At 33.0% G+C, this 27,993-nt stretch overlaps 2 protein-coding genes and 1 non-coding gene across 3 annotated transcripts; all 3 read right to left on the bottom strand.

The window, feature by feature from the left end:
* Nucleotides 1-32: 32 nt before the first annotated feature.
* LOC113518516 (probable peroxisomal acyl-coenzyme A oxidase 1) lies at nt 33-11,924 on the bottom strand. The gene is made up of 13 exons (XM_052892894.1): nt 11,682-11,924; nt 9,815-9,974; nt 7,536-7,704; nt 6,873-6,996; nt 6,210-6,454; nt 5,225-5,385; nt 4,256-4,418; nt 3,780-3,970; nt 3,209-3,352; nt 3,025-3,130; nt 2,281-2,433; nt 1,028-1,144; nt 33-279 (listed from the first exon to the last, which is right to left on the bottom strand). The coding sequence occupies exons 1-13, from the start codon at nt 11,803-11,805 to the stop codon at nt 136-138; spliced, it is 2,001 nt and encodes a 666-aa protein (XP_052748854.1). The 5' UTR covers nt 11,806-11,924; the 3' UTR covers nt 33-135.
* Nucleotides 11,925-14,445: 2,521 nt separating this feature from the next.
* Nucleotides 14,446-27,859, bottom strand: LOC113518195 (probable peroxisomal acyl-coenzyme A oxidase 1). The gene is made up of 13 exons (XM_026902998.3): nt 27,637-27,859; nt 27,066-27,222; nt 26,381-26,555; nt 23,440-23,563; nt 22,810-23,054; nt 22,309-22,472; nt 21,799-21,961; nt 20,916-21,106; nt 19,647-19,796; nt 19,047-19,152; nt 18,342-18,494; nt 16,971-17,087; nt 14,446-14,644 (listed from the first exon to the last, which is right to left on the bottom strand). Exons 1-13 carry the CDS (start codon nt 27,779-27,781, stop codon nt 14,501-14,503), a joined length of 2,034 nt encoding a protein of 677 aa, XP_026758799.1. The 5' UTR covers nt 27,782-27,859; the 3' UTR covers nt 14,446-14,500.
* On the bottom strand, nt 15,319-15,434 carry Trnal-caa (transfer RNA leucine (anticodon CAA)). Its single transcript has 2 exons — nt 15,397-15,434; nt 15,319-15,363 (listed from the first exon to the last, which is right to left on the bottom strand). It is a non-coding gene; the product is annotated as a tRNA-Leu (tRNA).
* Nucleotides 27,860-27,993: the final 134 nt, after the last annotated feature.

Genomic DNA, 27,993 nt, shown 5'->3' with positions numbered 1-27,993 from the left:
GGTATGTTATTTATGAAATAAAGAAAACCACATTTATTTTTCAACATAATAAGTATTTTTCTTATAAATAGCTATAGACATGATTAAATTAAATATTTGGTTCCATTCGTAAATGTAACAGTTATAAATACACAATTACAGTTTCCCCCGCATGAACGGCTTGAGGTACTTGTGGAAGGAGCTGTTGACGGGCTCCGCGTTGAGGGGACTCTTGAGGGCCTCCTCCATCAGGCGCTCGTACACGCGCCCGTCGTACGCGCCCAGTGCAGAATTCAAAATCTGTAATGAACAATTATAAAAAAAAGATATTTACATTAAAATGGAAAACGAAGGTTAAATTAAATCAGGTTAGAAAAAACTACAGAACTTAGAGACTTAGAGAACACACTAAAATATCTAAGTAACAGTTATTTAAAAAAAAAAATAAAGGAGTAGATATGGAGTCATATCTATGTTTATGCGTTATGCAGTAAGAAAATAGTTTATTTATAAGAGGTTTAATAACGTCAATTTAACACTGCACGTACTAAGTTAATGGGTTGCCGCGCCATTTCTATTTATTTTCTTTGTTTCTATTTAGTATATGGATTAACATTTATCTCGTATTAATAATCAGTGGTAAATCACTTGTAAATCAATTGATATTTACGTCACTACCAACATGTTCTTATCAATTAATCCCGCATACGTAGATAGATATGTAATCTCTAATGAATATTTTTTAAAGTTTTCAAAACCTTTCCTATTCTTTTTACTTGATTTTTTTGAAATAAGAAATAACAATTAATAAAAATAAATATTTTATAAAAGAAATATAATATTAACAATTAGTTAAATAAAACAAAAAGTCGAGTACGATTAAAAGGACTACACAATTTATATTGAAATCTGGAACTTTAATAAAATAAAATAAATATAAATACTACATACATACGCACAACGGCCCAAATGAGAGGCTAAGCGCGGAAAAAAGAGTTGAATTTACATTTCATTAAAAGTAAAAATATATAAAATTTGAGATAGGTACCTCATCTCTAAAGTCGAATGCGTCAACGAGCCCCACAGCATTGGGTCGGATCTTCTCCAGAAGCTCCTCATACCTGGTCTGCATGTCTCTAATATCGCCTTCCGATAGTGGTGTATACTAAACAGAATAAAATAATAGTAAATCTTTAAGTTATAAATAGCTGCAGTGACGAGGTCGATATTAATTTGTGATAGTCCAAATGCTTTCGTACGAAATGGCTACAAATGTATAACATGAGTCGTATTGCTGGATCTGCTTATGGATATGGTGGCTTTAGTTGTTAAACATTTAATAATAGTTGTAAACATTATACATTTGTTTTCTCTGTACTAATTATTAGTATCAATATATGCTGTGTTTGCTAATAAAAAATTGTTACACTTAGTTCCAAGCTCTATAATTGTATAATATAAATATTTATAAATATTACCATATTATTACTATCTTATGGAAACAATTGTTGGTGAACCTAAATAAATGAATAAATAAATTTGTCTAATTTTATGTATTTATAACTTTAAATGAATTCTTTCTCCCAACTCAGGATATTTTATTCCCACTTGAATATTTTATTACACTTATGAACACATAATAATAAAATGGATGAAGATTTTCCATCATTATATAATATTTCTACATTGCAATATCTTTGATCATATATATAACCAATCGAGTTTGACAAATAAAATGAACGCCGATATAAATTATTTCCACAATGATTCTATTATCAGATTATTTTTTTTTTTACTTTACTGCATTAATTTTAGAAGGTTTTATTATTAGTCCATTACCTTAAGGTTGTCTTGAAAAGATTGCTCTCAGCAATAAGACCGCCTTACTGTACTTATACAATTGTATCGTTGTGTTTGTAAATTGCCTTGCTTATTTCCTATATTGTATAATGCAAATAAAGTAAACTCATTCATTCATTGATTCAAGGTTAAGATTTTAGTGTTACTGTCGTTAAGTAGCTCTACTTGTATGGCTATGTTTCAGAAAAGTAGGATATGGCAGTGAAATTACAGGGAACAGAGACCTACCACCTAAGTACTCAAGAATGACACACTACGCTTTATTATGACCATGGTAATGTTCATTGCTATAGACAACGATTACCACTTTCCATCTATTGGGCCGATTATTTGCCATTTTAAGTTGTATAAACAAAGACAATCAGTTTGACAATTTTAAAGAAAACAATGTGGAATAACACAATTATAATAATGTGAAATAACCGAGGATACTAAACTCACCAGTAATAAATCGCCGAGTCTCTCTAAAGCCCAGTACAAGGTAAATAACTCAACGAGCTGATCAAGGGCCTTCCTCAGTGGTAATGACAATGATGATGTTGTCCTGTCTGTCTCAGCCTTGAAGACCTGAACGACGATGGCACGGCCATGGGACTGTCGAAATAATGCAATTAATGAGACTATATTATATTTTTACAGCGACTAGAACTAAGTGCTGTAACAATAAGAATGTACATTTCTCTCGTTATTACTGTTTCAATTCTAGAGTTATTCTCGTATGTGGTCTAACCTTATAGATCTTGAGTCACAGTACACAGTAATTTACATATTTTACTTCTGATGTCGGAACACAAGCTAAGCAAAGCTGTTGCTTTTAGTTTACAGTTTAGCTAAGTGGCAGAAATATAAAGAATAAAAAAAAAACTAATACGTTGCAGATGAATATTATAGAAAATCCGCATTAGATATCACGTAATAAATATATCAATACCTTAGGAAAACCTAATGACATACATGAAAACTTACACAACAAACAAAGTAACACACCTTCTTATAAAATAGATATAGTCAATCAAAAAACAATTTACTAGGCTCTTTTACTAAAAACCAATCAATATGCCAATATTCAAATCATTAATTATTCACCTAGATGTATATATATCGTAATAGAAATTGCAAATTGAATATTGGATTTCTAATAAAAAAAAAACAAAGTATATTATCTAAGTACGAGTATATACTAACTTCTGCGGCAGCTGTGAGTTGTACAGAAGCCTTATTCCATGCATCCTCATATGACAATCCCTCTTTCTGATATTTTTCAAAGCAAGTCACACTCCACGCTATTTTGCTAAAATAAAAATAATAATTAAGTTTTTTTTTTTTTAAATCAAACTAATTAATTTACAAATAAAAGGAACAAACCTACCCTCTAGCTACTTTTTGGAAAGCCCTAATGATGCCATTAACTGATCCGTCCCATCGATCTATTCGGTTCTGATCAGCCAAATACGACATAGATGGCGTTAACGGCTTACCCTTCAACATTTGTTGCCATGCCTTTACTAGAGACCTGAAAAATATTGCAATTTATATATTTTTCGAACTTAAATTATATAGATAGAGTGTCTCCATACAAATGCTTCGGGAAAAACGGGTCAACTTTTACACACAATTTTGCGTGATAAATATTTATTCCTAAGTGATTCCTTTATAACTCCTATATTTATTTTGTCTTATAAATTATGCATATTTTTAATGCGTAAAAAACTCATTTTATTTATTAAATAATTAATATAGATACGTCAAGATACATTGTATGTTTAAGTATATAAAATATTAATAACAAAATTAGTCAGCTAATTTGACAATTAGGTGACAAAAAGTTAACCCGTTTTTGAGGCTTGATACTGTATCTACACAATGTAAGGTTTCAAATTCTATATTGAAATAAAGTAACATGATCATTTTCCAAGTCATGAACAAAATAAATACAATACCTTGCAACTTGTAGTAAAAGCACCGTATTTTCTCCTTCATATGTGGAAGCAGGTGTAACAAGGCCGTAAGTTTGAGGCAGGTTAGAGGACAGCATGTAGCCATGTCCTCCGCAGGCTAGGCGACTTCTTTCGACCAACACAGCAGCGTCAGTTGCACTCAGAACTTTCAAACAACACGCTAGTGAGTGGAGCTGAAAATAAAAGAGAATAAAATAAGAACATATATGTTAACATAACATATATACTCGTATATATGTATGATATAATGTGTTATATTATATTTTTATTAATAATACTGAAAATCGAATCCAATCCAAAAAAATATAAAACATGAAAAAAATAAACGTTAACAATAAACGTAAATTTTAAAAGTTAATTTTCATGCAACTATATAACAACTTATTGCCAACATAATCGCATAATCTACAAACAATAAATATACCTAATATTGTAAAAATCTAGACATTCTTCATTACCTCAGGCAAATTGTCCAATTTTCCAGCATTCAACTCACTGGTCACTTTAGCGTAGTGATCCCAAAGCCACAACGCTGTACGGGAATACGCGTGACTTGTTGCAATGCCGATAAACAGCTTGTGCTGTTGAGTTACGTAATCTAAGATTTGCGGTTCGGGATCCCTGTAAAAAAACATAAGGATCTTTAGCAAAAATATTATTTTCACAGTTTTAAATATTAACAGCTTAAAGAAACTATTGGCACTATATTGAAAATTATCAATTTTAGTGGTTTAATTTGTGGGAGGGAGGGAGACTTTGTACAAAAGTCGTTTGCTTGGATACCTCTGTCCCATTCGTGGTTCTACCGTGAAGCAGTTGTGTTTGCATGGCTGTGTTTCGGTTTGAAAGGTGGGATATGGCGTGAATTTACAGGGTACAGAAGACACACCTGAGTCCTCAGGAATGGCAACGCATGGGGGTATCATGGGCGAAACAGTATACTCTGTTATGTCCATGGTACTGCTCATGTCTACGTCGTCCTACGCCTACGACGGTTACCACTTTCCATCAGGTGGGCCGTCAGCTTGTTTATCATTGTAAGTTGTATAAAAAAAAAAGTACGTAACGTATGTAAAAACGTTTACATACGAAATGAAAATATGAACTGATAGATATCAGAGATAGAATACTTTCTATATAGCCCGAGATAATTTATTTAAGTCCGCACAACATATATTATATATAATGTAATGTAAAGTTCTCAACCGACTTCAAAAAGAAGGAGGTTCTCCATTTGTTTGTATTTTTTATGTTTGTTATTTCATATTCTCTTTTTTATCTAAAAAGATATATTTCAGATTGATGCCATAGAAATTTTATCAAAATCGGTTCAGTAATTTAGTTTTTAAATCAAAATAACTGGTTTTGTTTCAACGAAAGTCGGTTTTTTTTTATATGGGACACTATATTTAATTACATATACTTACTCAGGCTTCAACTTCGATTGCCTTCTAACAGCTGAGTATCTGACGGCAATAGTGACTGCTTTTGCTAGGAAATTTGCCATATTATTGACTATTAAAACCCTCACATATACCATAGTACCGTACGTCAATTTACTATTGGCTCCAGCTGTAAATGTACCATCCTGAAAGGAATTAAATTAAAGCTGCGACTTCAAAGTTATCACTGTGTTTCTCCTTCGCTTGCAACAGTTTTGTGCTTTGTTTCTCTATTTGCGATAGCGATAAGCACGGTTCAAAAAAGGATTACTATCTCTATTTATAAAATATATTTATTAAAACTTTTTTTCTATTCACCCGCTACTTGGTACGCATGAATGTGAAAAATAAGTAAAGCAATGAAATGGACCAGTTCTAGATGGTGTATGTATATACAAAATTTTTAGTTAGACCTTTAAAAACATAACTGTGAGAACCGCATCTAATTTGGTACAGTATCTTTTACATGACAGCAGCACACCCGCAATGCCGTTAGTGTTGTGGGTGATCATGGGCGGCGGTAGTCACTTACCACCAGGTAAGACGCATGCTCGTTTGCCACCTGTGTTTAAAAAAAAAACGATGCCAGAGCCTTATGAAGATCCCTCATATTGTTTTTTTTCTTAAATATCTCTCATGTACAGACGTCATATAGTTACAATTCTATTACATTAATAAGATTCTATTATAGATTCTTTATTGCACTTGCAAATTGCATTGTTAATTCATTTATAAATATTGTGAGCAAGGGTGGACTTATCTCTAACAGAGATTTCTTCCAATCAACCCAGCACAGTAAGAAAGCATTTCGTTAGCGGACAGCTAAAGTGCAACAACTATTAATACTACATTTTATGCATTCTATAGTAACAAATGTACTATATTTTGAATATATACGTACTTTAACGCTTACTCTGCAAAAGAAACACTACGAATATTTTTTTACGTTTAAAAGATTTAATTTACTTACTTTCGAAACTTGTGCATTCTTCATAAGCATTCTGTCTCTGGGTATTCTATGATTGTCGAAACCCAAGAATCCGTTATTTACAGTATTAAATCCAAGTTTAGCTCCAATCTCACCTAACTTTATTCCGGGTAAAGGCATATGTGTTTCCTCGTCGCGAATTTGTACCATGAATGGTTGGATGCCACAACTCTTGCCTTTCGTATACAGCTGCGCCATTACCACGCAATAGTTAGCAGTATGGGCCACTACACAAACAAATATTATTAGTTACATATATTTATATGTATATATCTAATGTTATTATTTGTGAAGTTATTCTTGAGTAAATTAGTAGCAATGGAGCTGACATTGCTATTAATTTACAATATAATGAATAAATTTCAACTTGTACGGCCCATGCCCAATATGATTACAACACATCTGATGAAAAATGGTTACAGTTGTCAAAAGACATGAACTGTTGTTTGACAAATCATGGACAGCAAAAAACAGATTTAGGTTGTCTGTAAGAGATTGCTTTTAGCGATAAGGCCGCCTTTTGTATATGCACATTTTGTATAAATACTTCTTGTATACATCTCTACTGTGCGCAATAAAGAGTTTATTATTATTATTAGAGCAGAAAGAAATTATCAGCATTCTAAATTCAAAAAAGATACTCACAACCACCGGGCCACCATTTATACGCCGTGAGAGTGGGACTGTGAAGAACAAATTCTTCAGTAGCAGGGTCATATGTCGCTGTGGTTTCCAAGCCTCTAATAAATGTGCCATGACCTAATTCTGTCTAAACATATATATTTTTGTCTTAATTTCATCTAAGTATCATATAAGTATCGATCAGAAATATTGATTTTTTAAAACTGACAGATAATAGCAACGTTGCCACACTTCCGTATGCAAAATGTAAGTTACGCTCTTAACTATTAAGAAATATAATTCCGTTGAGAAGAATAGAGCTAACAAAACAGGCTCCTTTTCCACTAGCACTGACTTTGCTCAACGGTGCCATGAGCCAGTATCCGGTCTTGGATATATTTACTTGTAAACTTGTCGAATTTCGCAAAATGGCAATAAATTACTTAGAAAGTGTCCACTTTATTATGTTTACACATACATAATAAAATTTAATTTCATTATTAAGTGTATGTTGTGATTGCTTAGAGAGCTAATTGGTACCTAAACTGTCAAGCTCCCTTACTAAGAAAATTTTATAAAATTTTCTATCTTTGAATAAATAATTGAAATCGAACTATTTAATTATAACCAAATTTTAGAATTCGGTACTAATGTCAGTATGAAATGAGCAAATGATATAAATTTCACCTGAGCATAAGTTCCTATAATTTCCACATTCTTGGCTCTCTTCAACCAATAGTCCCTCTGCTCATCACTGGCTTGTCCTATGATCGCCGGTATGAACATCACAAAATGCAATGCTAGAGGTGAATTGTCCTTGAATATTGCTGAATTTATCATATTCCTGTAGTTAATTCTAAAAACAGACGTATTATTATTAATATTACAAATTATGAAAACTGACAATATTTTAACACTAGTAATTTAGCCGGGCTTCGCTGGTGTAGGTAGAATTTTTGAAAATAATATATAGCCTTTGTACATCATATCATCATCATATCAGACTTTAACTATCCATTGTTGAACACAAGCCTCCTCTTAGGGGTTTTGCCAATAGTTGCCATACTTGGCAGGCGGATTGGAAACCACAGTTAGGTTTTAGATATTTTAAGAGAGACGCTGCTGCCCATCCCTAGCCCTCCCTTAGTCGCCTTTAACACCCACGGGAAAGGAAGGGGTGGCCCTTTTTATGCCGAGACCACACGAACACACAGCAATAGCCCATGTTAATCGCTGTTAATGTAGCTTTCTTTAGGTGGAACATTTTTTAAAATCGGTTAATTAGTTTACGACAAATATACAAAAACACAAACGTTTCCTCTTTATGACATTATCATACTCATATATAATATTATGACTCTTATTTACTAAGTTGTTTGAAATATTTAAACAGCGGAGTGAATAAAAGAATCTATATAATGTATTTGTAAAATGTTATACATATGTAATATGTATAACATTTTACAAATACATATATACTTCTTTATACATATTAGTAATATGTATAAAGAAGCCTATAACAGCACTGTCGTTATCACAAAAATTTGTGATTTTTTAGGACTAACATAACGCTTTCTTCTGTATAATAGTGAACAGTAAAAAAATTCCAAAGTCTACAATTTATCTCTTTACAAAACTACAAAAAAAGTAATTGAAATTAATCTATGTTATGCAAAAGTGATCTATTTTAAATATGCTATCGAGACTCGACGCGGAGAAAATTCCTTTGCAGGTACTAATAACTCCACATACTTCAGTCTTATCGTGACCATAACGTGGTGGAATTCAAGTCGAAACGTCGACAACAAAGAAGCATGTATTTCGTTCTATTAATATTATGTACCTGGAAAGGTTTGTTCATCGCGTTAAGTCCCGATTGCGCTATTTAAAATATGTGTAAACAACGCGACAGGTTAAAATTAAAAGTGGTCTAACTGGAAATCCTTATTACAATCGAGTTACTGCCACTAAGCAGCTGCACTCACATAGCTTTGTTTCGCTGTAACAATTATTCTTATGAATTTTATTTTAAGTTTGGTATATGATAGTAAAATAATAGTGTGGCGAAAGGACTGTATACTAGTATGGAAACACAGTATTTTTATAAAGATAATATAATTATAAAAAATATACATAGCAAACCAAGGAAGCAAAAAAAAAAAATGCGAACGAAACAAAACTAAACTGACACTAACTTCAAATCATAAACAAAAACTTATTTTTAATAAAATTAAAAAGGATATTAAAAAAGTGCGTCGTACACATATACGATACATATACATAATAACTTAGTGCTCAGAAATACCAATGAATATGTACCATACCAATTCACTGCATTTCGCGATTTACAATGCAGTTCATGTACAAAACAATGATCAACACACATTCACACACATCAACACAACAAACAAGTTGACGCCACACACATTGTGTGGGGCGTCAACTTGTTTATTATTTCCAGTTTAAATATTACCATATTATTTTTTCAGCCAGTCAACTGAGTAAATAATATATAGCCTTTGTTCATCATATCATCATCATTTCAGCCATTGTCCGTCCACTGTTGAACATAAGCCTCCCCCTTAAACTGTCATAAGGAACGGTCCTGAGCCACTTGCATCCACAGACTCCCTGCAATACATTTCAAATCGTCACTCCACCTAGTGGGGGTCGTCCTACACTGCGTTTGCCCGTACGGGGTCGCCACTCAAGAGCCTTCCTTCCCCATCAGTTATCGGTTCTTCGAGCTATGTAACCAGCCTTTGCCACTTCAGCTTGCTTATCCTTCGAGCTATATCGGTTACTTTGGTTCTTTTGTGGATATCCTCATTTCGCATTCTATCACGCAGAGACTCCGAGCATAGCCCTCTTCATAACCCATTAATTAAGTAAATATATAAAGAAAATCATTGTTAAGAGCATCTTGTTAACACATTGTAGGAATATTGGTCAATCCTCTAACGTACCTGATTCGTTCATTTTCCGGCTGTTTAGGATCCTCCAAGTTTTTCTGTACCTTATAAAAAAGTATTGCTTTACGTATTGCATTTTCATATTTTTCTTTATGACTCAAATACTCTTCTGGTACTACGTCTTTGAGTTCTTCCACACTCAATACTTTGTCCTCTAGAAAATTATAGAAATGTTTTTATAAGAATGGTCGAATAAGAAGATTCTCTGCCTTATTGCTATGTTTTTTGTATTTATTAGATCCTTAGATTATATAAATAGAGCATCGAACCTCAAAAACGGGTCAACTTTTTGTCAGCTAATTGTCAAATTAACTGACTCTTTTTTTATCAGTATTCTATATACTTACGCGTTAAACGTATCTTGAAGTATTATTTAATAAAAAAAATGAGTGTTTACACATTAAAAAGATGCAGAATTTATAAGATAAAATAAATATACAAGTTCTAAAGGAATCACTCATAACGATTTATCACGCAAAATTGTATGAAAATATTGACCAATTTTTCTCGAAGCATTTCTATGGTGACACTCTATTCATATAATCTATGGTTAGATAATATCTTCAGCTTTTTAAACAGACTTATTACCTTTTCACTCGAAAGAAATAAAAAATTCACAATTACCTTATCAGTTGTTTTGAATTGTAAACTATACTTATTACGTAGAAAAAACTGTATAGTTTCATCAGAAAATAAACAATACAAGTAATGGAAGTTATCATATCATGCACTTGCACCGGTCAAGGTCACATACGCCGCTCGATCAAAGTCTCTATTTTTATTTAAACGCAATGCTGTGTTTGGACTTGAGAACAAAGTTTATTTAGCATTTTTTCCCTACAATTCAATCACAGTTCACAACGATTGGTTGAGTGATTAAAGCGCCAATAAGCGACAAGCATCCAACGGACAAATTTGTTATGTATTCGTTCGAAATATGTTTAAGATGTTGGATCATTGGTTATTTCTTAAACTGTGTTATTATTAAGGATTAGAATTTAAATAACAACTAAACAGTGCCAACTAAGCTTGTCTCTATTAAATTCTTGTTTAAATGAAATATGTTTATAGTAAACAGCTCTCACGCTTAAATTAAACAAAAAATACTAAATTTAATTTGAAAATACGTTTGTATAAACGTATCCGACACGCTAGTCTCCGATTGGGGTAGGCAGAAACAATGTAAAAACAATCGTTTATTAAATAAATAATATTATTTATATTAAAGGGTCAGTTATTACCGACCTTTTTCGACAATGTAGACTCTTTAGCTTATTTTAGAGCAAAAATAAAATATAATATGGCAGTCGTCACATTTATTTTAATTCATATCTGAACATTTATTCAACCGACTTTAAAAAAAGGAGAAGTTACTTATAATACTATATTATGTTACTATGTTATGTTACCTACAATGTAAAAACGAGAGATTAATGAACTCGCTGTGTTTTTGTTGTTTCCGACAATTATTGTTTCGACTTCATCCGGAAGTCTTCTTCAGGGGGCATTTAGCGGCTTGCGTCATAGCGTCTCGCCTCACACTCCTAAAACTCGCCAAAAACAATTGTCGGAAACGACTAAAACACAGTGAATTTAATAATCTCCCTTTTTTACATAGACAAAAAAGGTGTTACTCAATTCGATTGTACTTTTAAGTTTTTCGAAAACCTCAGAACTTTTTGAATTTTGAATTTGAATTTTTTTTCTTTAAAAGCAGAAGTATATATACTTTCAAATTGGTCCCACAGACATTTTATCAAAATTAGTTCAGTAGTTTAATTTTAAAGTCGGTATTTTTTATAAAAAAAAAAATAAATCTATTATTATGATGATTAGAATGCCAACTAGCTAACGTACTAACCGATTCGCCTTCTTCTGGCCGTGTTTTCTCTGCCGCCATCCAAATAGTTGGTCAACTCTTCCACGTTGAACTCACATTTTGCTCGTTCAGATGCTAAATCCTTATTCACAGCAGTTTTAGACATTTTGCTAAAGTTGCACCCATCCAACTACACTGTTCTCTTAGTAGTTGCTCGATCCACACTGACTTGTGTATTACGTACTTTGACTTACTATGTACATTTTTGCAACGCACGTAAAGTTTATAAGAATAGATAAGATACGAGTATAACATAATATTATCTGAGTACAATACATACAATAATTATCATTTGCTATATAAATCTCATTATAAGTAAATAGCAATATAATAAATAAATATACATTGGAACTTAGATTATATAGATTGAGTGTCTCCACAGAAATGCTTCGAGAAAAACGCGTCAACTTTTTCATAGAATTTTGCGTAACATATACTGTAGTTATGAGTTAACTTCTATATTTATTTTGTCTTGTAAATTCTGCAACTTTTTAATGCGTAAACACTCATTTTATTTATTAACTAATAGGTCAAGATACATTTTATGCGTAAATATATAGAATAGTGATAAAAAAAGAGTAAAAAAATACAAAAATTTGACCCATTTTTTAGGGTTCGATGCTCTATCTATATGTTATAATTTAAGCATTGAAAATAGCCTTGAATAATCTCACAGTATTTTTTTCCTAGGGAATACAGTTTCTGTAAATGTTAGGAGTCAACAGCACTTCGCTAACGTGATGCCAAGCGTAATGATAAATTTACAGTTTATTTACTTGGTTTGGTATTAGGTATTTCTGTTTTCATGTGTGTTATGAATATTATAATTTTATGATATTATGATATCATGTATGAAATGAATAATAGTCACAGTACTAGATACGTTCAAACATACATAGAGATTGATAAAGTTTTATATTTGTATTATTCGTAGTTTGGAGCTGTTTTTTTAGGTAGGTAATAATTAGGTAGAATAATGAGAATGTTTAACGTATGAAATTTTTATTTCTCAATCTGTTCGAAACTTCGTTCATATACCACCTTTTTTTTCATTCTTCAAGATTAGCAACGCGCACGTGACACCCCTAGTGTTGCAGGCGTCCATAGGCTACAGTAACCATTTACCACCAGAAGGGTTGTATTCAGTTGGGGTCAATTGTAACTTTTGTGGTATAAAAGTAAATAAATAAACCTATATTACAATATTTTTATAGCATTTTTACATTTTTATTTTCATATATGAAATATTAGAAAAGAGTCAATAATGCACTTCACAATACATCGCTGTGTAAAAATATCATATTTTAACCCATTTCGGAAACGAAGAAATAAAATTAATTTATTTTGCTACAATGTAGGTAATTTTTAGAAGAAAGAAGTTTACATGCCCAATATACATTATGACTATGTCGGCGTGCAAATGTTTGAAAATATAATTAATTTACATACATAATCCACATTATGTTTCCTTACGTTAGTTGTCTTAATTTATTACAGTACACAGAATTTAAATATCTGTAGAACAGTTGTGCAAATTAATACATGATTTTAACAAACTATGTGAATGTATTCATTAGTGCATAAGAGTAAATACACCAATTGATTCTTTAGTATAAGTTGTCGAGTACATTTGTTTAAAAGTTACAAGAACTTATCACAGTATATCAAACATATTTTTTTCATGTAACATACATACTATAAAAAATTCATAACAAACAAACAAACAGACAAAATTTTAAAATCATTGTGTTATGGTTCTGTAAAGCATTTTATGTCCCCATAAACTATACTTCTAGAAATTAATTTTAATATATTTTATGTCTTATGTTAGTTTATTTAAGAATTTTTGTCACAATTATTATTCCTCTTGATCTTATCAGCCGTTCATTGTCCACTTCTGAACACAGGCCTCCACTATACAGGGGATTTTGCTAGTATGTAGTTGCCACGATTGGTAGACGGGTTGGCAACCGCAGTTAAATTTTGGTAATATTTTTTTTACAACACAGGGGGCAAACGAGCATGCGGCTCACCTGATGGTAAGTGACTACCGCCGCCCATGATCACCCACAACACCAGCGGCATTGCAGGTGTGCTGCCGGCCTTTTAAAAAGGAATATACTCTTTTCTTGAAGGTTATGTTGTCGTATCGGTTCGGAAATACTGCTGCTGGAAGTTGATTCTAAAGAATGGTGGAAGAAAGTGTCTTAAATAACGCACGGTGGAAGACTGCCACTCGTCCAGATGATTGGGATGAAACTTTGGTTTTGTGGCGGGTTGTACGGTGGTGGAAATCAGCAGCAGGTATCAATCCGAACAATTCCTCAGAACACTCTCCATGATAAATTAATATTTCAAGAAGCATGCTGCTGTCTATCTCTCGACCATTATGTTCCCTAATTGCTGCTTACAACATTTGGGGGAAAGAAGGAATCGCCCGTTTTATGCTGTACCAAACTACAACTATAATATCGCCACCACAAAAGGAATAATTGGGTGTAAGGGATTTTTAGTAATGGGGTGTAATAGCCCCATTGCTTGCAATATACTCCATCAGGTCGACCTCCACGCTGTTCCCCCTCGAAACCATTGTGATTAAATCGTGCTGAATTTGCCGCAATGGGCTAACTGACCTGCTTTCATCCTCACCTCATCTCTTATTGGTGCTCCGCCAGTGTATACCGATAGCGCAGGCAGGTTTATCGTGCCATTTTCACACATATAAAAACAAATAAATATAAAGCTGTTTAACACTGTTTATTAGTAAGGTGTTATTAAAAAAGCTAAGGAAATACATATTTTCACAGTTTCCCCTGCATGAACGGCTTGAGGTGCTTGTGGAAGGAGCTGTTGACGGGCTCCGCGTTGAGGGGACTCTTGAGGGCCTCCTCCATCAGGCGCTCGTACACGCGCCCGTCGTACGCGCCCAGTGTCGAATTCAGAATCTGAATATAAAAACAAGTAAGTAATTTAATTTTCCTATCAAATTACACTATTAGGAAGGAAAACTATTTTTTTTTTTATTATTAAATAGTTTTTTTCGAAGTGATAATATTTAGGAATATCATTATCGCCATTATTTATTTATTTAAAGGAACATCAACAGCATATGGCATTATAATATTTTTATTTTATACAACTTAGAATGGCAAACAAGCTGACGGCCACCTGATGGAAAGTGGTAACCGTCGCCTATAGACATGAGGAGTACCATGGACATAACAGAGTGTACTGTTTCGCCCATGCGTTGCCATTCCTGAGGACTCAGGTTATTCCTCTGTACCCTCACGCCTCTGTAAATTCACGCCATATCCCACCCAAACCGAAACACAACTATGCAAACACAACTTCTTCACGGTAGAAACACGAATGGGATAGAGGTACCCAAGCAATCGACTTTTGTACAAAGTCTCCCTCTGGTAATATAAAAGAGGAAACTGACCGGTAAACACATAACCGAAATAAATACAGACAGACACATTAATGGGACAGATTTCATTATCGAGATGTCTATGCGAGAGAGACAATTACAAAAATATTGAATCAAATAAACCCAACAAATTAAAAATAAAACAACTACCTTCAATGAGAAAAAAAATTACTAGCTAAACAAAAAGTCTGTCAGAAGTGGGATTCGAACCCACGCCCTCAGAGAGGACCAGAACAACTCGAACCCACGTTTAGTGGGCAAGGGAAACTTGAGTCTGGCGCCTTAGACCGCTCGGCCATCCTGACAACAACGTGATCTACGAATTTGCTTTTTATATATCTAATTATGTATTTTTGAAATATTACACGTTACGTATTTCTAATTTTGCATTATTATCAAAGTATTAAAAGAACGTAATTTGTTATACAATAAATGCAACAATAAGCTGATATATTTTATCGCAAAGATTACATGATACAATATCTTTTACTTCCACAATCTTTTACTAGTCATCATTTCTACACGTCACAACATTTATCTTCTATACTATCATTATTTATTATAAAGAGGAAAGATTTGGTTGTTTGTTTGTAACTGATAAACTCAAAAATTGCACAACCTATTATAAAAATTATTTCACCTATAGAAAGCTACATTATCAGGTAGAAACACATGAAAATTCTATCTGTCCGTGCAAAGCCGGGCTACATCATCTAGTCATTAAAAAAATTATACTAGTACTTGAACTGTCATCATTAATTTAAATAATTAGATGTTTTTACGGCCAAACATATACATTTTCGTATATCTTATAATTTTCTCAATTAAGCGAGTTAGAAAAACTTATATATAATTTATTATATTAAAGAAATAAAAAATCAACATGGCGTTTTAATTTTAATGGGTGAGGAAATGAAATCAGCTATTTAAAAAGAAAAAAAAAACATTAATGAGATAAAACGTAAAATGAATACAGTATAAGAAATCACTAATAATATTTTTTTTATAAATTTATAGACTATTTTCCGTAACAGGTAGCTAAAATGTTAATTACGAAAACAAATAAGAAAGACGAAGACTATTAGAGTGTACCATTTCTATTTCACCCATCAAAAAATATATATGTGTTATTCGGGTCAATAATGTCAGTATATATCTTCTATCCAATATACGAGCAACATACAATATATACATACTCGTTACATATAATAATTACATTACAAATAATTCAATTATACACATAATATACAATATATGTTATAGGGTTCGTTGAAACGAATTTTATTGCGTACAAAGTGTAAATGATACATGTTACATTGATGTATAAATAACCTAGATACATAATTAGAGATAAGTAATAAAAAAATAAAATTATACGTATGTACAAGTAGTATTATATATATATATATATATATATATATATATATATATATATATATATATATCTACTTGTACATACGAGTAATATACCGTATTGCTGCACCCAACCCTTATAGTTCATATTCTTCGAAGAATTTTTCGAAAATTCTTTTGTATTTTCGCGCTTTTTTCTAAACTAAATAAGCCTTCCCCATAAGAGGAGTTTTAGCAGTAGTGGCCACACTTGACAGACAAATTGGCAACCGCTGCTGCCCATTCCTCGACCATTAAGTTTCCTTAATCGTCTCTTATGGCACCTACGAGAAAGAATGGGATGATCTATTCTATGCCGGGACCACACGGCGGTCTTTCGCACTGCTTACTTACGATATATAAAAAATACCTATGTAAAATTTCATATGTCACCATGAAATGTTTTAACAAATAAAATATGGAAACAATACATAATTCCCCGTACTTACCTCATCTCTGATATCAAAAGCGTCGACAAGGCCCACAGCATTCGGTCTTATCACCGCCAACATTTTCTCATATCTTTGTTGTAGATCAAATATATCCTTCTCCGATAATGACGTAAACTGCAATGATATAATGATAAATAAGAATGATAAATTTATTTTAATATAAGCACTTTGAATACCGACGCTAAGTGGCCCCACTTTTAGTGCGACCACATTCCGTATGATGAGTGAAGAAGTCCGGAAGCCCATCTTATACCCATCCCTTTCCTAATCCTAAAATCCTTTCCCGAACCCTGTCACTGACACTGCAATTAGTATGTGTTTGACTGCTAACACTAGAAATTTGACCACCACTATTATTATCTGAAGTTGGCAGTCACGCACATACGGAAGCGGAATTAAACAGGTTGACAAAAGCAATTAGGTTTTGGTGGTGTTTTAATAGGGACACTGCTGCCCATCCCACGATTCGCTCCATTGCCACTATCGACTGGACTAATAGTCGCGACCGATTTGGCCACCCCTGGTATAAGAAAGTAAATTGACTTCTTCATCAATTAAACAAACCCTAACTAGTAATACAAAAGTGACATATTTTTCGTTGATACTAGACGCCTGATGAATTAATAATAGCAACACTTTTGATTGAACACTTGCTATACTCTAATCAATAGATGTGAAAGATATTTTTTTTTTTTTGATGGGTCAAAATGGTATGGTAACCCCGCATGCACTAACGGGATACACGGGCGGAATACCAGTGAAGGGTGATAGATGAGAATGAAAACAGGCCAGTTAGCCCATCATGATAAACTCATCAGGAATTAACCATGATAGTTTCCAGGGAGAACCGCGAGGAGGTCGACCTGGTTGGGTATATTGCTAGCAATGGGATTCTCAGTCCTCATTACTAACAATCCCTTTCCCCCCCGTGAAAGATATTATTTATTCATTTCAAGTAAACAGTTACAAAGACAATGCATATTCTTAGTGCCGCAAAACTGCTTTACTGTTTGTCTGCAGCTTTGTGTTCTTGCACATATGTACAATGTAGCTTTATAAACAATTATGAACTTATATCCTAATTCAATATAGTAAATCTATATCTTTATACATACATACATAATTTTAGTATTGAATTGACTATAAAATTATTATAGAAAGACGTCATTTTAGAGTCACTGCAGGAGCATGACTAAATAAAGACGTTATTTTAGGATCGTCATCATGAAATAACTGATAAAGACGTCATCTTGGTGTCCAGGTAGTAAAATGATAAGTGTGATGACCCTTGAAAGTACCTTAAATAGTGATGTCTTTTTAAGGTACTTTCAAGAGTGATTTTAATAAATAAGAAAAAAAAATACCTACCCTTAGAAGATCGCCTGTTCTCTCCAAAGACCAATATAGAAGATACAATGTACATAGTTGCTCCATAACACTTTTGACATTAGGACTTGACGAGGCGGTCAAGCGTATCGTCTCATTATAATATGTATCGTATATGACCGCTCTACAGTGAGCCTGTTAAAGAAAGTATATTTAAAATAAAATAAAAATATTCTAGCTTTTTAAGGGACTTTCTAAATTTTCTCTTTATAATTGATAACGTTTGCTTCAGTATGTTGTTTTTGCGTCCAACACGAACGTCTCATATTAATTTTGTGATGATTGAAGCAGCTTTTTCTTTCTTTGTGAAACAAAAAATTGCTTGTTGCGAAGAATAATCTAATCACAATAATCAACATTCTAAATTCAAATATTTTAATTTTACTTTGTAACTTTTTTAAATGGGCTTAGATTAAGGCATTAATTACATATTACTGTTGGATATAGGCCTCAAAATAGAAAAAAAAATATCAAATTCGTTAAGTAAAGCCATGTATCAAATCACGAGATCAAATCTGTAGCCGATTAAGTTATAATGAGTTACGAGTATATCAACACTAATGTTAAGAATATTTTTAAATGTGCAGTTATTTAATCGTATCAGCATTCCCTTTGCTTTTTTAACTTTATTATTATGTAAATTTAATTTATTAATAAGTAATTTAATTCAAAATAGAGGTAAATCACCTCGGCTGCAGCCACGAGTTGTATAGTCGTCAACTGCCAAGCGTCTTCGAAATCTTTACCAGACTTCTGATGATATCGTATGCAATTAATGCATGCTGAGATTTTACTAAAAAAGAGGTAAGAAATTATTTTTCGTCATATGAAATGGTTACAAACAAGCTATCTTTTAATCTTAATCCTAATTTATGTGAAAAAAGACGCTTGTTACAGTTTGTTTTAATCGATTTAAAAAAAATTAAGATTCTCAATTTGCTTGTATTTTTCTTATGATTGTTACTTCATAACTCCAGTAGTTATAAACCGATTTGGATAATTCTTTTTTTTTATCTGAAAATTATACTATACTTACAGATTGGTCCCATAGACATCCCATCAAAATCGATTGAGTAGTTCAGTTTTTAAATCAAAATAACTGGCGTTGTCGCATTTGAAGTCGGTTTTATTTTGTGTCCTTCAAAATTTTAATTCCAAATGCGACATACTTTAATTTTGTACACAATGGAGATGTGAATTATTGGAAAAAAAAATTTAAAAAAATATTATGACTCCTAGTGTCGCACATAGAATAAGCATAATTTAAGTAACAGATAAAAAAAATACCCAGCAGCAACTCTTTGGAACGCTCTAATGATGCCCTCGTTACTGCCGTCCCAGGGTTTCTTCAATTTATCAAAAGCATGTGAGAGATATGATATTGTAGAAGTCACTGGTCTCCTTTTTTCTACCTGCTCCCAAGCTTTCACCAGAAACCTAAAATTATTGAGAGTATTTTTTTTTATACAACTTAGAATGGCAAACAAACTGACGGTCCACCTGATGGAAAGTGGTAACCGTCACCTATAGACATGAGCAGTACCATGAACATAACAGAGTATACTGTTTCGCCCATGATACCCCCCATGCGTTGCCATTCCTGAGGACTCAGGTGTTATTCCTCTGTATCTAGTAAATACACGCCATGTCCCACCCTTCAAACCGAAACACAGCCATGCAAACACAGCTGCTTACCCAAGCAATCGACTTTTGTACAAAGTCTCCCTCCTCTCAATTATCTTTTTAAATCAACATCATTAAAGTAATTCTTACTAATATTGTAAATGTGAATGTAAATTTATTCGTTTGTTTGTTTTTTAACTTATAGCGCTTTAACGCCTTAACCAATCACTCTGATATTTGGTGTATACGTACTATATGGGATAAAGAAGGACATAGGCTACTTTTTATCCCGATCAGTGGACATATCCCAGACACGCGAACGAAGTCGCGGATAAAAGCTAGTGCTTATTATTTCTATGAAAAAAAAACGAAATGTAAAAATAACTACTAAGATCGGCTTCGTTCGAGTAGATAGAATATTGAAAATAATAAAATTATATATATCCTATGTTACTCACTAAAAATCAAAATGTGGACATGGAGAAGAATGGACAGAATAAGCCTGACAGAAAAAGTAACGAATGAAGAAGTCTTGAAAAGGATGAATGAGAAAAGAACAATAATAAAAACAATAGAGAATATAAGAGGCAAAATACTGGACCACCTTATATGACGTTTTTTTAAAAAGCACAATAGAAGGAAAAATATGGGGTAAAAGAGGAGGGGAAAGACCAAGGAATAACTACATGGGACAGATAAAGGAAACATTAAGTAATAAATTAACATCTGGCTGATAGAGAATGCATAAATTGGTTGCACCAACAAGAGAAAACTCTTAAATGAAAAGAGAGAGTTACTCGCTAATAATGTAGCTTCCTACAGGTAAAACAATTTCCAAAATTAGTTTAATTATTTTTGAGTAAATCCTTTACAAGCAAGCAATCGAGTATTTCCTCTTTATAATATCAGTATAGATTATACTAATTTCGTTACCTAGCAGTCTGCAAGAGTAGCACAGTGTAGTCCCCTTCGTAAGTCCTGGTTGCCGAAACATAAGAATAGATCATGGACAGATTGGACGAAGCCATGTACCCATGACCCCCACACGCGAATCTGCATATTTCAATAAACGCCGCACAATCAGAAGTGCAGATTGCTTTTAAGCAACTGGACAGAGCGTGGAGCTGAAATGAAATTTTTGAAATTTTTAAAATTAATATTAGAATTGATATTATGACTATAACGGTGTGGAATAATTATACTGGATATATTTCACAGCGCCATCTGGCACCAAATTAAACAGAACTTGTACTATGTAACATCGAAGATAGATTTAAATTTATATCTAATCACAGCTTCAATTTTATATATATGTTTATAAAATTAATGTGGTGTGATCCGGGCATTGACTAGGCTACCCCCTCCTTTCCCGTCGGTATCGTAAGGGGTGACTAAGAGAACTCAATTGTCGAGGAATGGGCAGTAGCTTAATCGTTACCAAAAGTCAAATTGCGGTTGCCAACCTGCCTGCCAAGCGTGGCAACTACTGATAAAACTTAACGGGGAGGCCTATGTAAATACGAGTATATCTATACATATAATATGTATGATATATATATACAGAAGAAACACCCAGAGCAGTACAAAGAGATATACATAAAAATATGTGTATTAAGCTTATTGTGAACCCACACTCATTGAAAAGTGAGGTAGAGCATTAAAGTACTATACCATCAAGGTCGAAATGCTTATTCTTAAATAAATTTGAACAAAAGTGCTGTTACACCAAACCTATAAAGAGCATGAGAACGAAAAATCATGTAATTTTATTTAACAGTTGGTACTAAATTGTTTCATAATTTCTTTTCAAACTTACCTCTGGTAAAGTGTCAATTTTGTCATCTCGAATATCTGCCAAGACTGACGTGAAGGTCTTGTAGAGCCAGTCGCTGGTGAACTGCAGCGCATGCGCGGTCGCTATACAGATGAACAGCTTGTGCTGCTGTGTCAGATAGTCCAGCACTTGGGGCTCGGGTTGGCTGAGGAAAAACATTTCATAGATAAAACTTAGGGTGAGTAATATATGGCATGTCTATATATTGAATTTACAATACCAATATATTGGGCCGATAATGGACATATAATGTCTAAATATGATAAACTAATATATGATAAACTAATACATTCATCACGATGGGCTAACTGACCTGCCTTTTCATCCTCACCTATCACCTCTCACTGGTACCCCGCCAGTTTATACCGATAGCGTAGGCGGGTTTACCGTGCCATTTTCACCCAGAAAAAAGTCCCCATTACTAGCAATCTTGCCCTCGCAGTACATATTACTATGTAAAACTACTGTTATATATTCTGCATTATAACGTACTTGGGTTTAGGCTGCGATTGCCTCCTCACAGCTGAATATCGGACGGCTATAGTGACAGCTTTGGCCAAGTTAAACGCCATCTCGTTCACCAGCATCACGCGTACGTACACCATCGTGCCGTACGTCAATTTCTCATGTCTCGCCACTTTCACATATGTCCCATCCTGGCAACAATGAACTACACATTCAAAACTACTCTCTATTCTCATAGGGTATTCAGATTGAAAATATGATAAGGAAGGATGAGATAAGAACAGGGTCTGGGTAAGTTAATAGGAAGAAAGATTTGCTGTAGTTTTTAATTATAATATCTGGAATTAGTAACAGCTCGACTAATACATGTAATATTTGACAAGAAATTTACTGCATGCCATAAAAAAGTAAGCTTTAAAAAAAATTATTATAAAAAGTAATCTACTACGTATTAAGATATAATAAAATATAAATTTACTAATATTTTTACAATTAATACATGAGATCAATCTATCGACATTACCTTACCTTTAATACCTGAGCATTTTTCATCATCATATTTTCTCTTGGTATCCGATGGTGATTAAAAACAAGGAAGCCATTGTCACCCGTGTTATAACCCATCTTGGGCCCTATATCACCGACTCTTATTCCTGGTAGAGGCATATGGGTTTCTTCGTCTCGAATCTGAACGATGAAAGTGTGGACTCCATGGCATACACCCTTGGTATAAAGTTGAGCGACTACTACACAGTAGTTCACTGTTTTGCCGACTGTATTAAAAAATAAAAATAAAATATTGAGAAAATAATAAAATTGGGTTTTGAAAAAGTAAAAATAAATAAAATAATAAATACATGTAAATTTATTTCCAGGACAAAATTAATACGTAATATCAATAATTGGAGGTGTGATCCCGTCATAGAATTGGCCATCCCCTTCTTTCCCGTGGCTGTCGTAATAGGTGACTAAGGAAGCTAAATAGTCGAGGCATGGGCAGCAGCGTCCATCTTAAAACATCTTCAAAGCCTAACTGCGATTGCCACTCCGCCTGCCAAGCGTGACAACTACTGACGAAACAGAATGAAACAAAGAGGGAGGCTTATGTTCAGCAGTGGACAGTTAAAGGTTGATACGATGAATATAATATTCACTCACGTCCTCCTGCCCACCATTTGTAAGACGAAAGAGTTGGACTGTGCAGCACAAACTCCTCAGTTTGCGGGTCGTAAGTTGCCGTTGTTTCTAATCCCCTTATAAATGTACCGTGGCCAAGTTCCGTCTGCAAATCAGAGAATACGTAAATTCGTTACTTATAAGTTACAAATCTTTTTATAGAAATACGAGTACATTAACCTAAAATTTATTAAAGTTTAATATTGATAAATAACTATTTCTCGATATATTATACCAAAATGGTCACCACTCAGCTAATTGTTTAGGCAGACACTCACTCAGCTAAGTCTTTAGATACAGTCGACTGGTATTACTTAATCGTGTAAAACTAAGAAAGAAAAAAAAAAGAAAAATATTAATTTGGCGCATATCAATAACAATTACAACTAAAACACAAACAATTTTAAACTTCAAGAAAGAAGAAATGCAAAAATAAACTTATACCTAATTAGAAATTATGCAATTAAAATAGTCACCACTCAGCTAAGTATTTAGGCATTCATACGTAAAACGCTGATTTTCTGTGTAATCAATGGGAGTGATAGATGGCGCCACCGTGTAGACATATTACTATTTGAATATAGGTACATAATAACTATTTATTAGTATAACAGTAACAACTATGCAATATGGAGTATTACTGTCACTTATAGGCGGGAGCACCTACCATCTTAAACCCTTCGACTCGTTGCAACGACGAGCTATGAGAATTGTCGATGATTCCAGGCTTGCAAGCGGTATCGAACCCTTAAGTCTTAGGAGAGATTTTGCCTTACTGCTTGTACAACGGATTGTGCTCAGAGGAATTGTTCAATATGATGCCCGCAGCTACTTTCTACCATCATACGGCTCGCCATCGACAGGGAGTTCATCCTCATGTCCTATAGCCTCAATGAACGCGTACAGCGTTTCAGAGATGTTTACTCCCAAGAACACTCAGGTTATGAAATGAGCTCCTTCTTACTTCGGGTACTTCAAAAGGAGGGTAAAGAGGTTTCTTCAGGGTCGGCAACACACGCGTAATACCTCTGGTATTGCAGGTGTTCATAGACTACGGTAACCACTTACCATCAGGTGGGCCGTACACTTGTTTGCCACCTCAGTGTTATATAAAAAAAATTATGTCGTGAAAACTAATCTTAATATTACATATAATATTATATATTATTTACATGAATTTGAATTTGACCCTGCTCGATTGATCCGTAGACGGTCAAATTCATATTAATTTAACAATAACATCGTGTCGTCGCCGATTCCTTTATTTTATAAAAATTTTAGTCAGTTCACGCATATTTACGAGTATATTGCATGGGTGGCCAACCGATCGATCGCGATTATTAGTCCAGTCGATCGTGACAAGGCAAAAAATATACCTAATATATTTAATAATATAATATATTTTGCTAATCCACCGGAGGATGCTCAGACGCAATACCCACACTAATATAAATAAGTATTTACTAAGAATAATATTCAGTTTTATGTTTTCCCTCTTAATAAAATAAAAAATACTACAATACTACATAATTGTGTGAACTATGTTGTTTCCCATCTGATGGTCAGCAGTTGCCGTAGCCTATGAACGCCTGCAATACCAGGTGTATTACGAGCGCGTTACCGACCCTGAAGAAAACTCTTTATCCGTCTTTTAAAAAAACCCCATGCTGTAGTCTCTTGGAAAAACCTCAACAAGGAGCCCATTCCATAACATAAACGTTCATAGGAAAAAACATCTCTAAAACCGCACTGTAAGCGACCATCTAGACCCTAGCGTATGAGATTTTATGTTATGTATAAATCCTAATACTTAAATTATAATTTCCAAGAAAATAAAAAGCTAAATATAAGATCACAAAAATAACAGTTTTACAAGATATTAAATAATACTAGATAGGTTATGTAAATTTATATCTTGTTCAATCCCCTCCCTGCAACCTTTGACCTCAGTTACTACTAAAACTATTTAGTAACAAGCAAGTCAATTGTTTATCTACAATTTAAGTAGAATAATAAGTTAAGTACCGATAGAAAAACAATACTATTATATACAAGTTAGGTCAAGTAAAGTAATACAGGTCACTGGATGTGATCCACTTCCATATTCCCTGTATTATACTTGCTTAACTCTTTTATTAAACAATTTGAGTTTACACTAACGACCTTACTTATTTTATATTATAAATATAAAAATACGTAAGGTCGTTATATATATATATATATATATATATATATATATATATATATATATATATATATATATATATAATACATTTATAAGTAGTAATAATAATGTATCGGTGTGCATGCATGAGACTAGTTATGGAGCAAAAGACGTAAGAGTACAGGCCTCTTTTTAAATATTTGGCATGAAGATAAAAATACAAACTCTTAACAGTTCGTATAGTAACTAAGTAACAATAGGTGTCACTAATGAACGTTTTTCTTAATAATTGTGGTGCTCCACGATATCGTACGATTTTACCGTAGTGATATAATAGAAGAGCAAAATGTAATATAATTTTCCGTCACGATATTACCATGATGTTTAACCAATTTTAAAAATTCTTTAACTTATAAAAAGCTACACACAGCGCGTAATTTAGGCCATATTTTAATTAAAAAAATTAGATATCCTTACGGAAATTAAAATAATATAACCCAAGGTACCAATAATTTGCCTATGAAAGCTAATACAAAATACTAATTTATCTTCCTGTGCGCAGACAGGGCGGATCGTTAGAAATCTATAAAAACGTCTGTGCAAGGAATTTACGATTCGAAATAAACGAACGATTGAAACGACCATAATGAAATAAGGTCCCTGGTTTGGGACACAGGTAACAGAGACTATGTTTGATTCAGAACTAAACCAAATTAGACTCGTTTGTTCATTTATAAATTAAAGGAAATGAAATAATACCTGGACGTAAGTTCCAACAATTTCGAAGTTAAGTGCTCGGGGCAACCAGTGAGCCAGCTGTTCGGGCGTGCATTGACCCATGATTGTGGGAACGAACATCCCAAAGTGAGCAAGCAACGGAGTCACCTCTTTAAAATATGCATCAGCTATCCTTCGGAAAACTGGTGAATTGAAACTGGAATAATTATAACTTAATTGTAAACTTGTAACAAAATAAACGTTTTATACAGATACTAATTTTATCCCGCAACTTCGAATGCGTGGATGTTGAAATGTAGATAACCACTTTCAGATGACTTATTAAGATAAAGTATATTCATTCATTCAGTTCGGTGTAGTAGTTTTTCGTGATTGCCGAACTAACACACAGAGAGGTACAAATTCTAAAAATTAACACTCCGTCATATAAATTTTTGCACATACTATATACAGACATCATTTAGTTTCAGTGTCATTACATTTGGTCTACATTTTAGTCGTAAGATTAGGTAATATATTATTATCTGTTATTATACCGTGACGATAAAACCGTCAAATATCGCTCTACACTACGGTAAATTATAAAAAAGTACATTGTCTATCTATGTAAATAGATAATGAAAGGATTTTCAGCTAATAATTGTTCAGCTAGAGCTTTCTTTTTCGCAGGTTATAAATGAAAAGGTTACTAAATAAGATTACAAACCCTAAAGTTTCAAGTCCTGTCATATTCATCAATTCGGTTTTGATAATTCTGGCATATATACATGACTTCTTTACAGCATTCTCATATCTCTCTTTAGGACTGAGATATTCTTCGGGAATCACATCCCTAGATTGTCCATCATTTAAAGATATATCCTCTGTAACAATTTTACATTTACCTCAAATTATATTTATTAAAAATATATTCTTCAGTATATTCTTAAAAATACTCATAATTAGACTCATCCAGGCTTCACGCGAATAGATAGATATTCTATTTAAAAAAAAAATACACATTATGTTACTCGCTAATAACTTTTAGAAGAAGAAATATTTTTTTAAATCGGTTATTTGATTTTTTTATTGATTAATTAGAAACAAAAAAATCTCTTCTCTATATAATAATATAGTTTAGATTAATAGATTTTGTAATTAAAATATATAATGATAGTTTTATAAAAATATATAAAAAAACTACGGCCATAGTGTTAAGCTAACTCCAAAGAAAAAAAATATGAGTTCATAGTCGGTAATAATAAACTTTTTTATAGCTTTCTAATATGCTTACATACCTATTTTCTTCCGCTGTATCGTATTTTTTTCACCACCATCCAAAATGTGTGTAACTTCTCTTATATTGAAATTACATTTTGCCCTCTCTTTTACCAAATCAACATTTATTTCTATAGTTTTCCCGGCGAGCATTTTTATTTTCATATTTTCACATAAAAACCAAACTTTAATTACTGGTGAGTTTGTATGTGCTACTTTTCTGAAGTTCACTTGTAAACTAAATAAAATTTATGTACATATATAAGAATTGAATGATAATGAAACTTAAATATTCTAAGTACTTGCGTAATTGAGGGTTATGTATAATTAAGCAGCACCTTGGTGATCTAATTTTGCCTGTTTAATCTAATTTAAAT

Source organism: Galleria mellonella, unplaced genomic scaffold, assembly GCF_026898425.1.
Source record: "Galleria mellonella isolate WM207_F2 unplaced genomic scaffold, CSIRO_AGI_GalMel_v1 utg171, whole genome shotgun sequence".
Taxonomy (NCBI): domain Eukaryota; kingdom Metazoa; phylum Arthropoda; class Insecta; order Lepidoptera; family Pyralidae; genus Galleria; species Galleria mellonella.
This window is presented reverse-complemented; position numbering and strand designations above follow the sequence as displayed.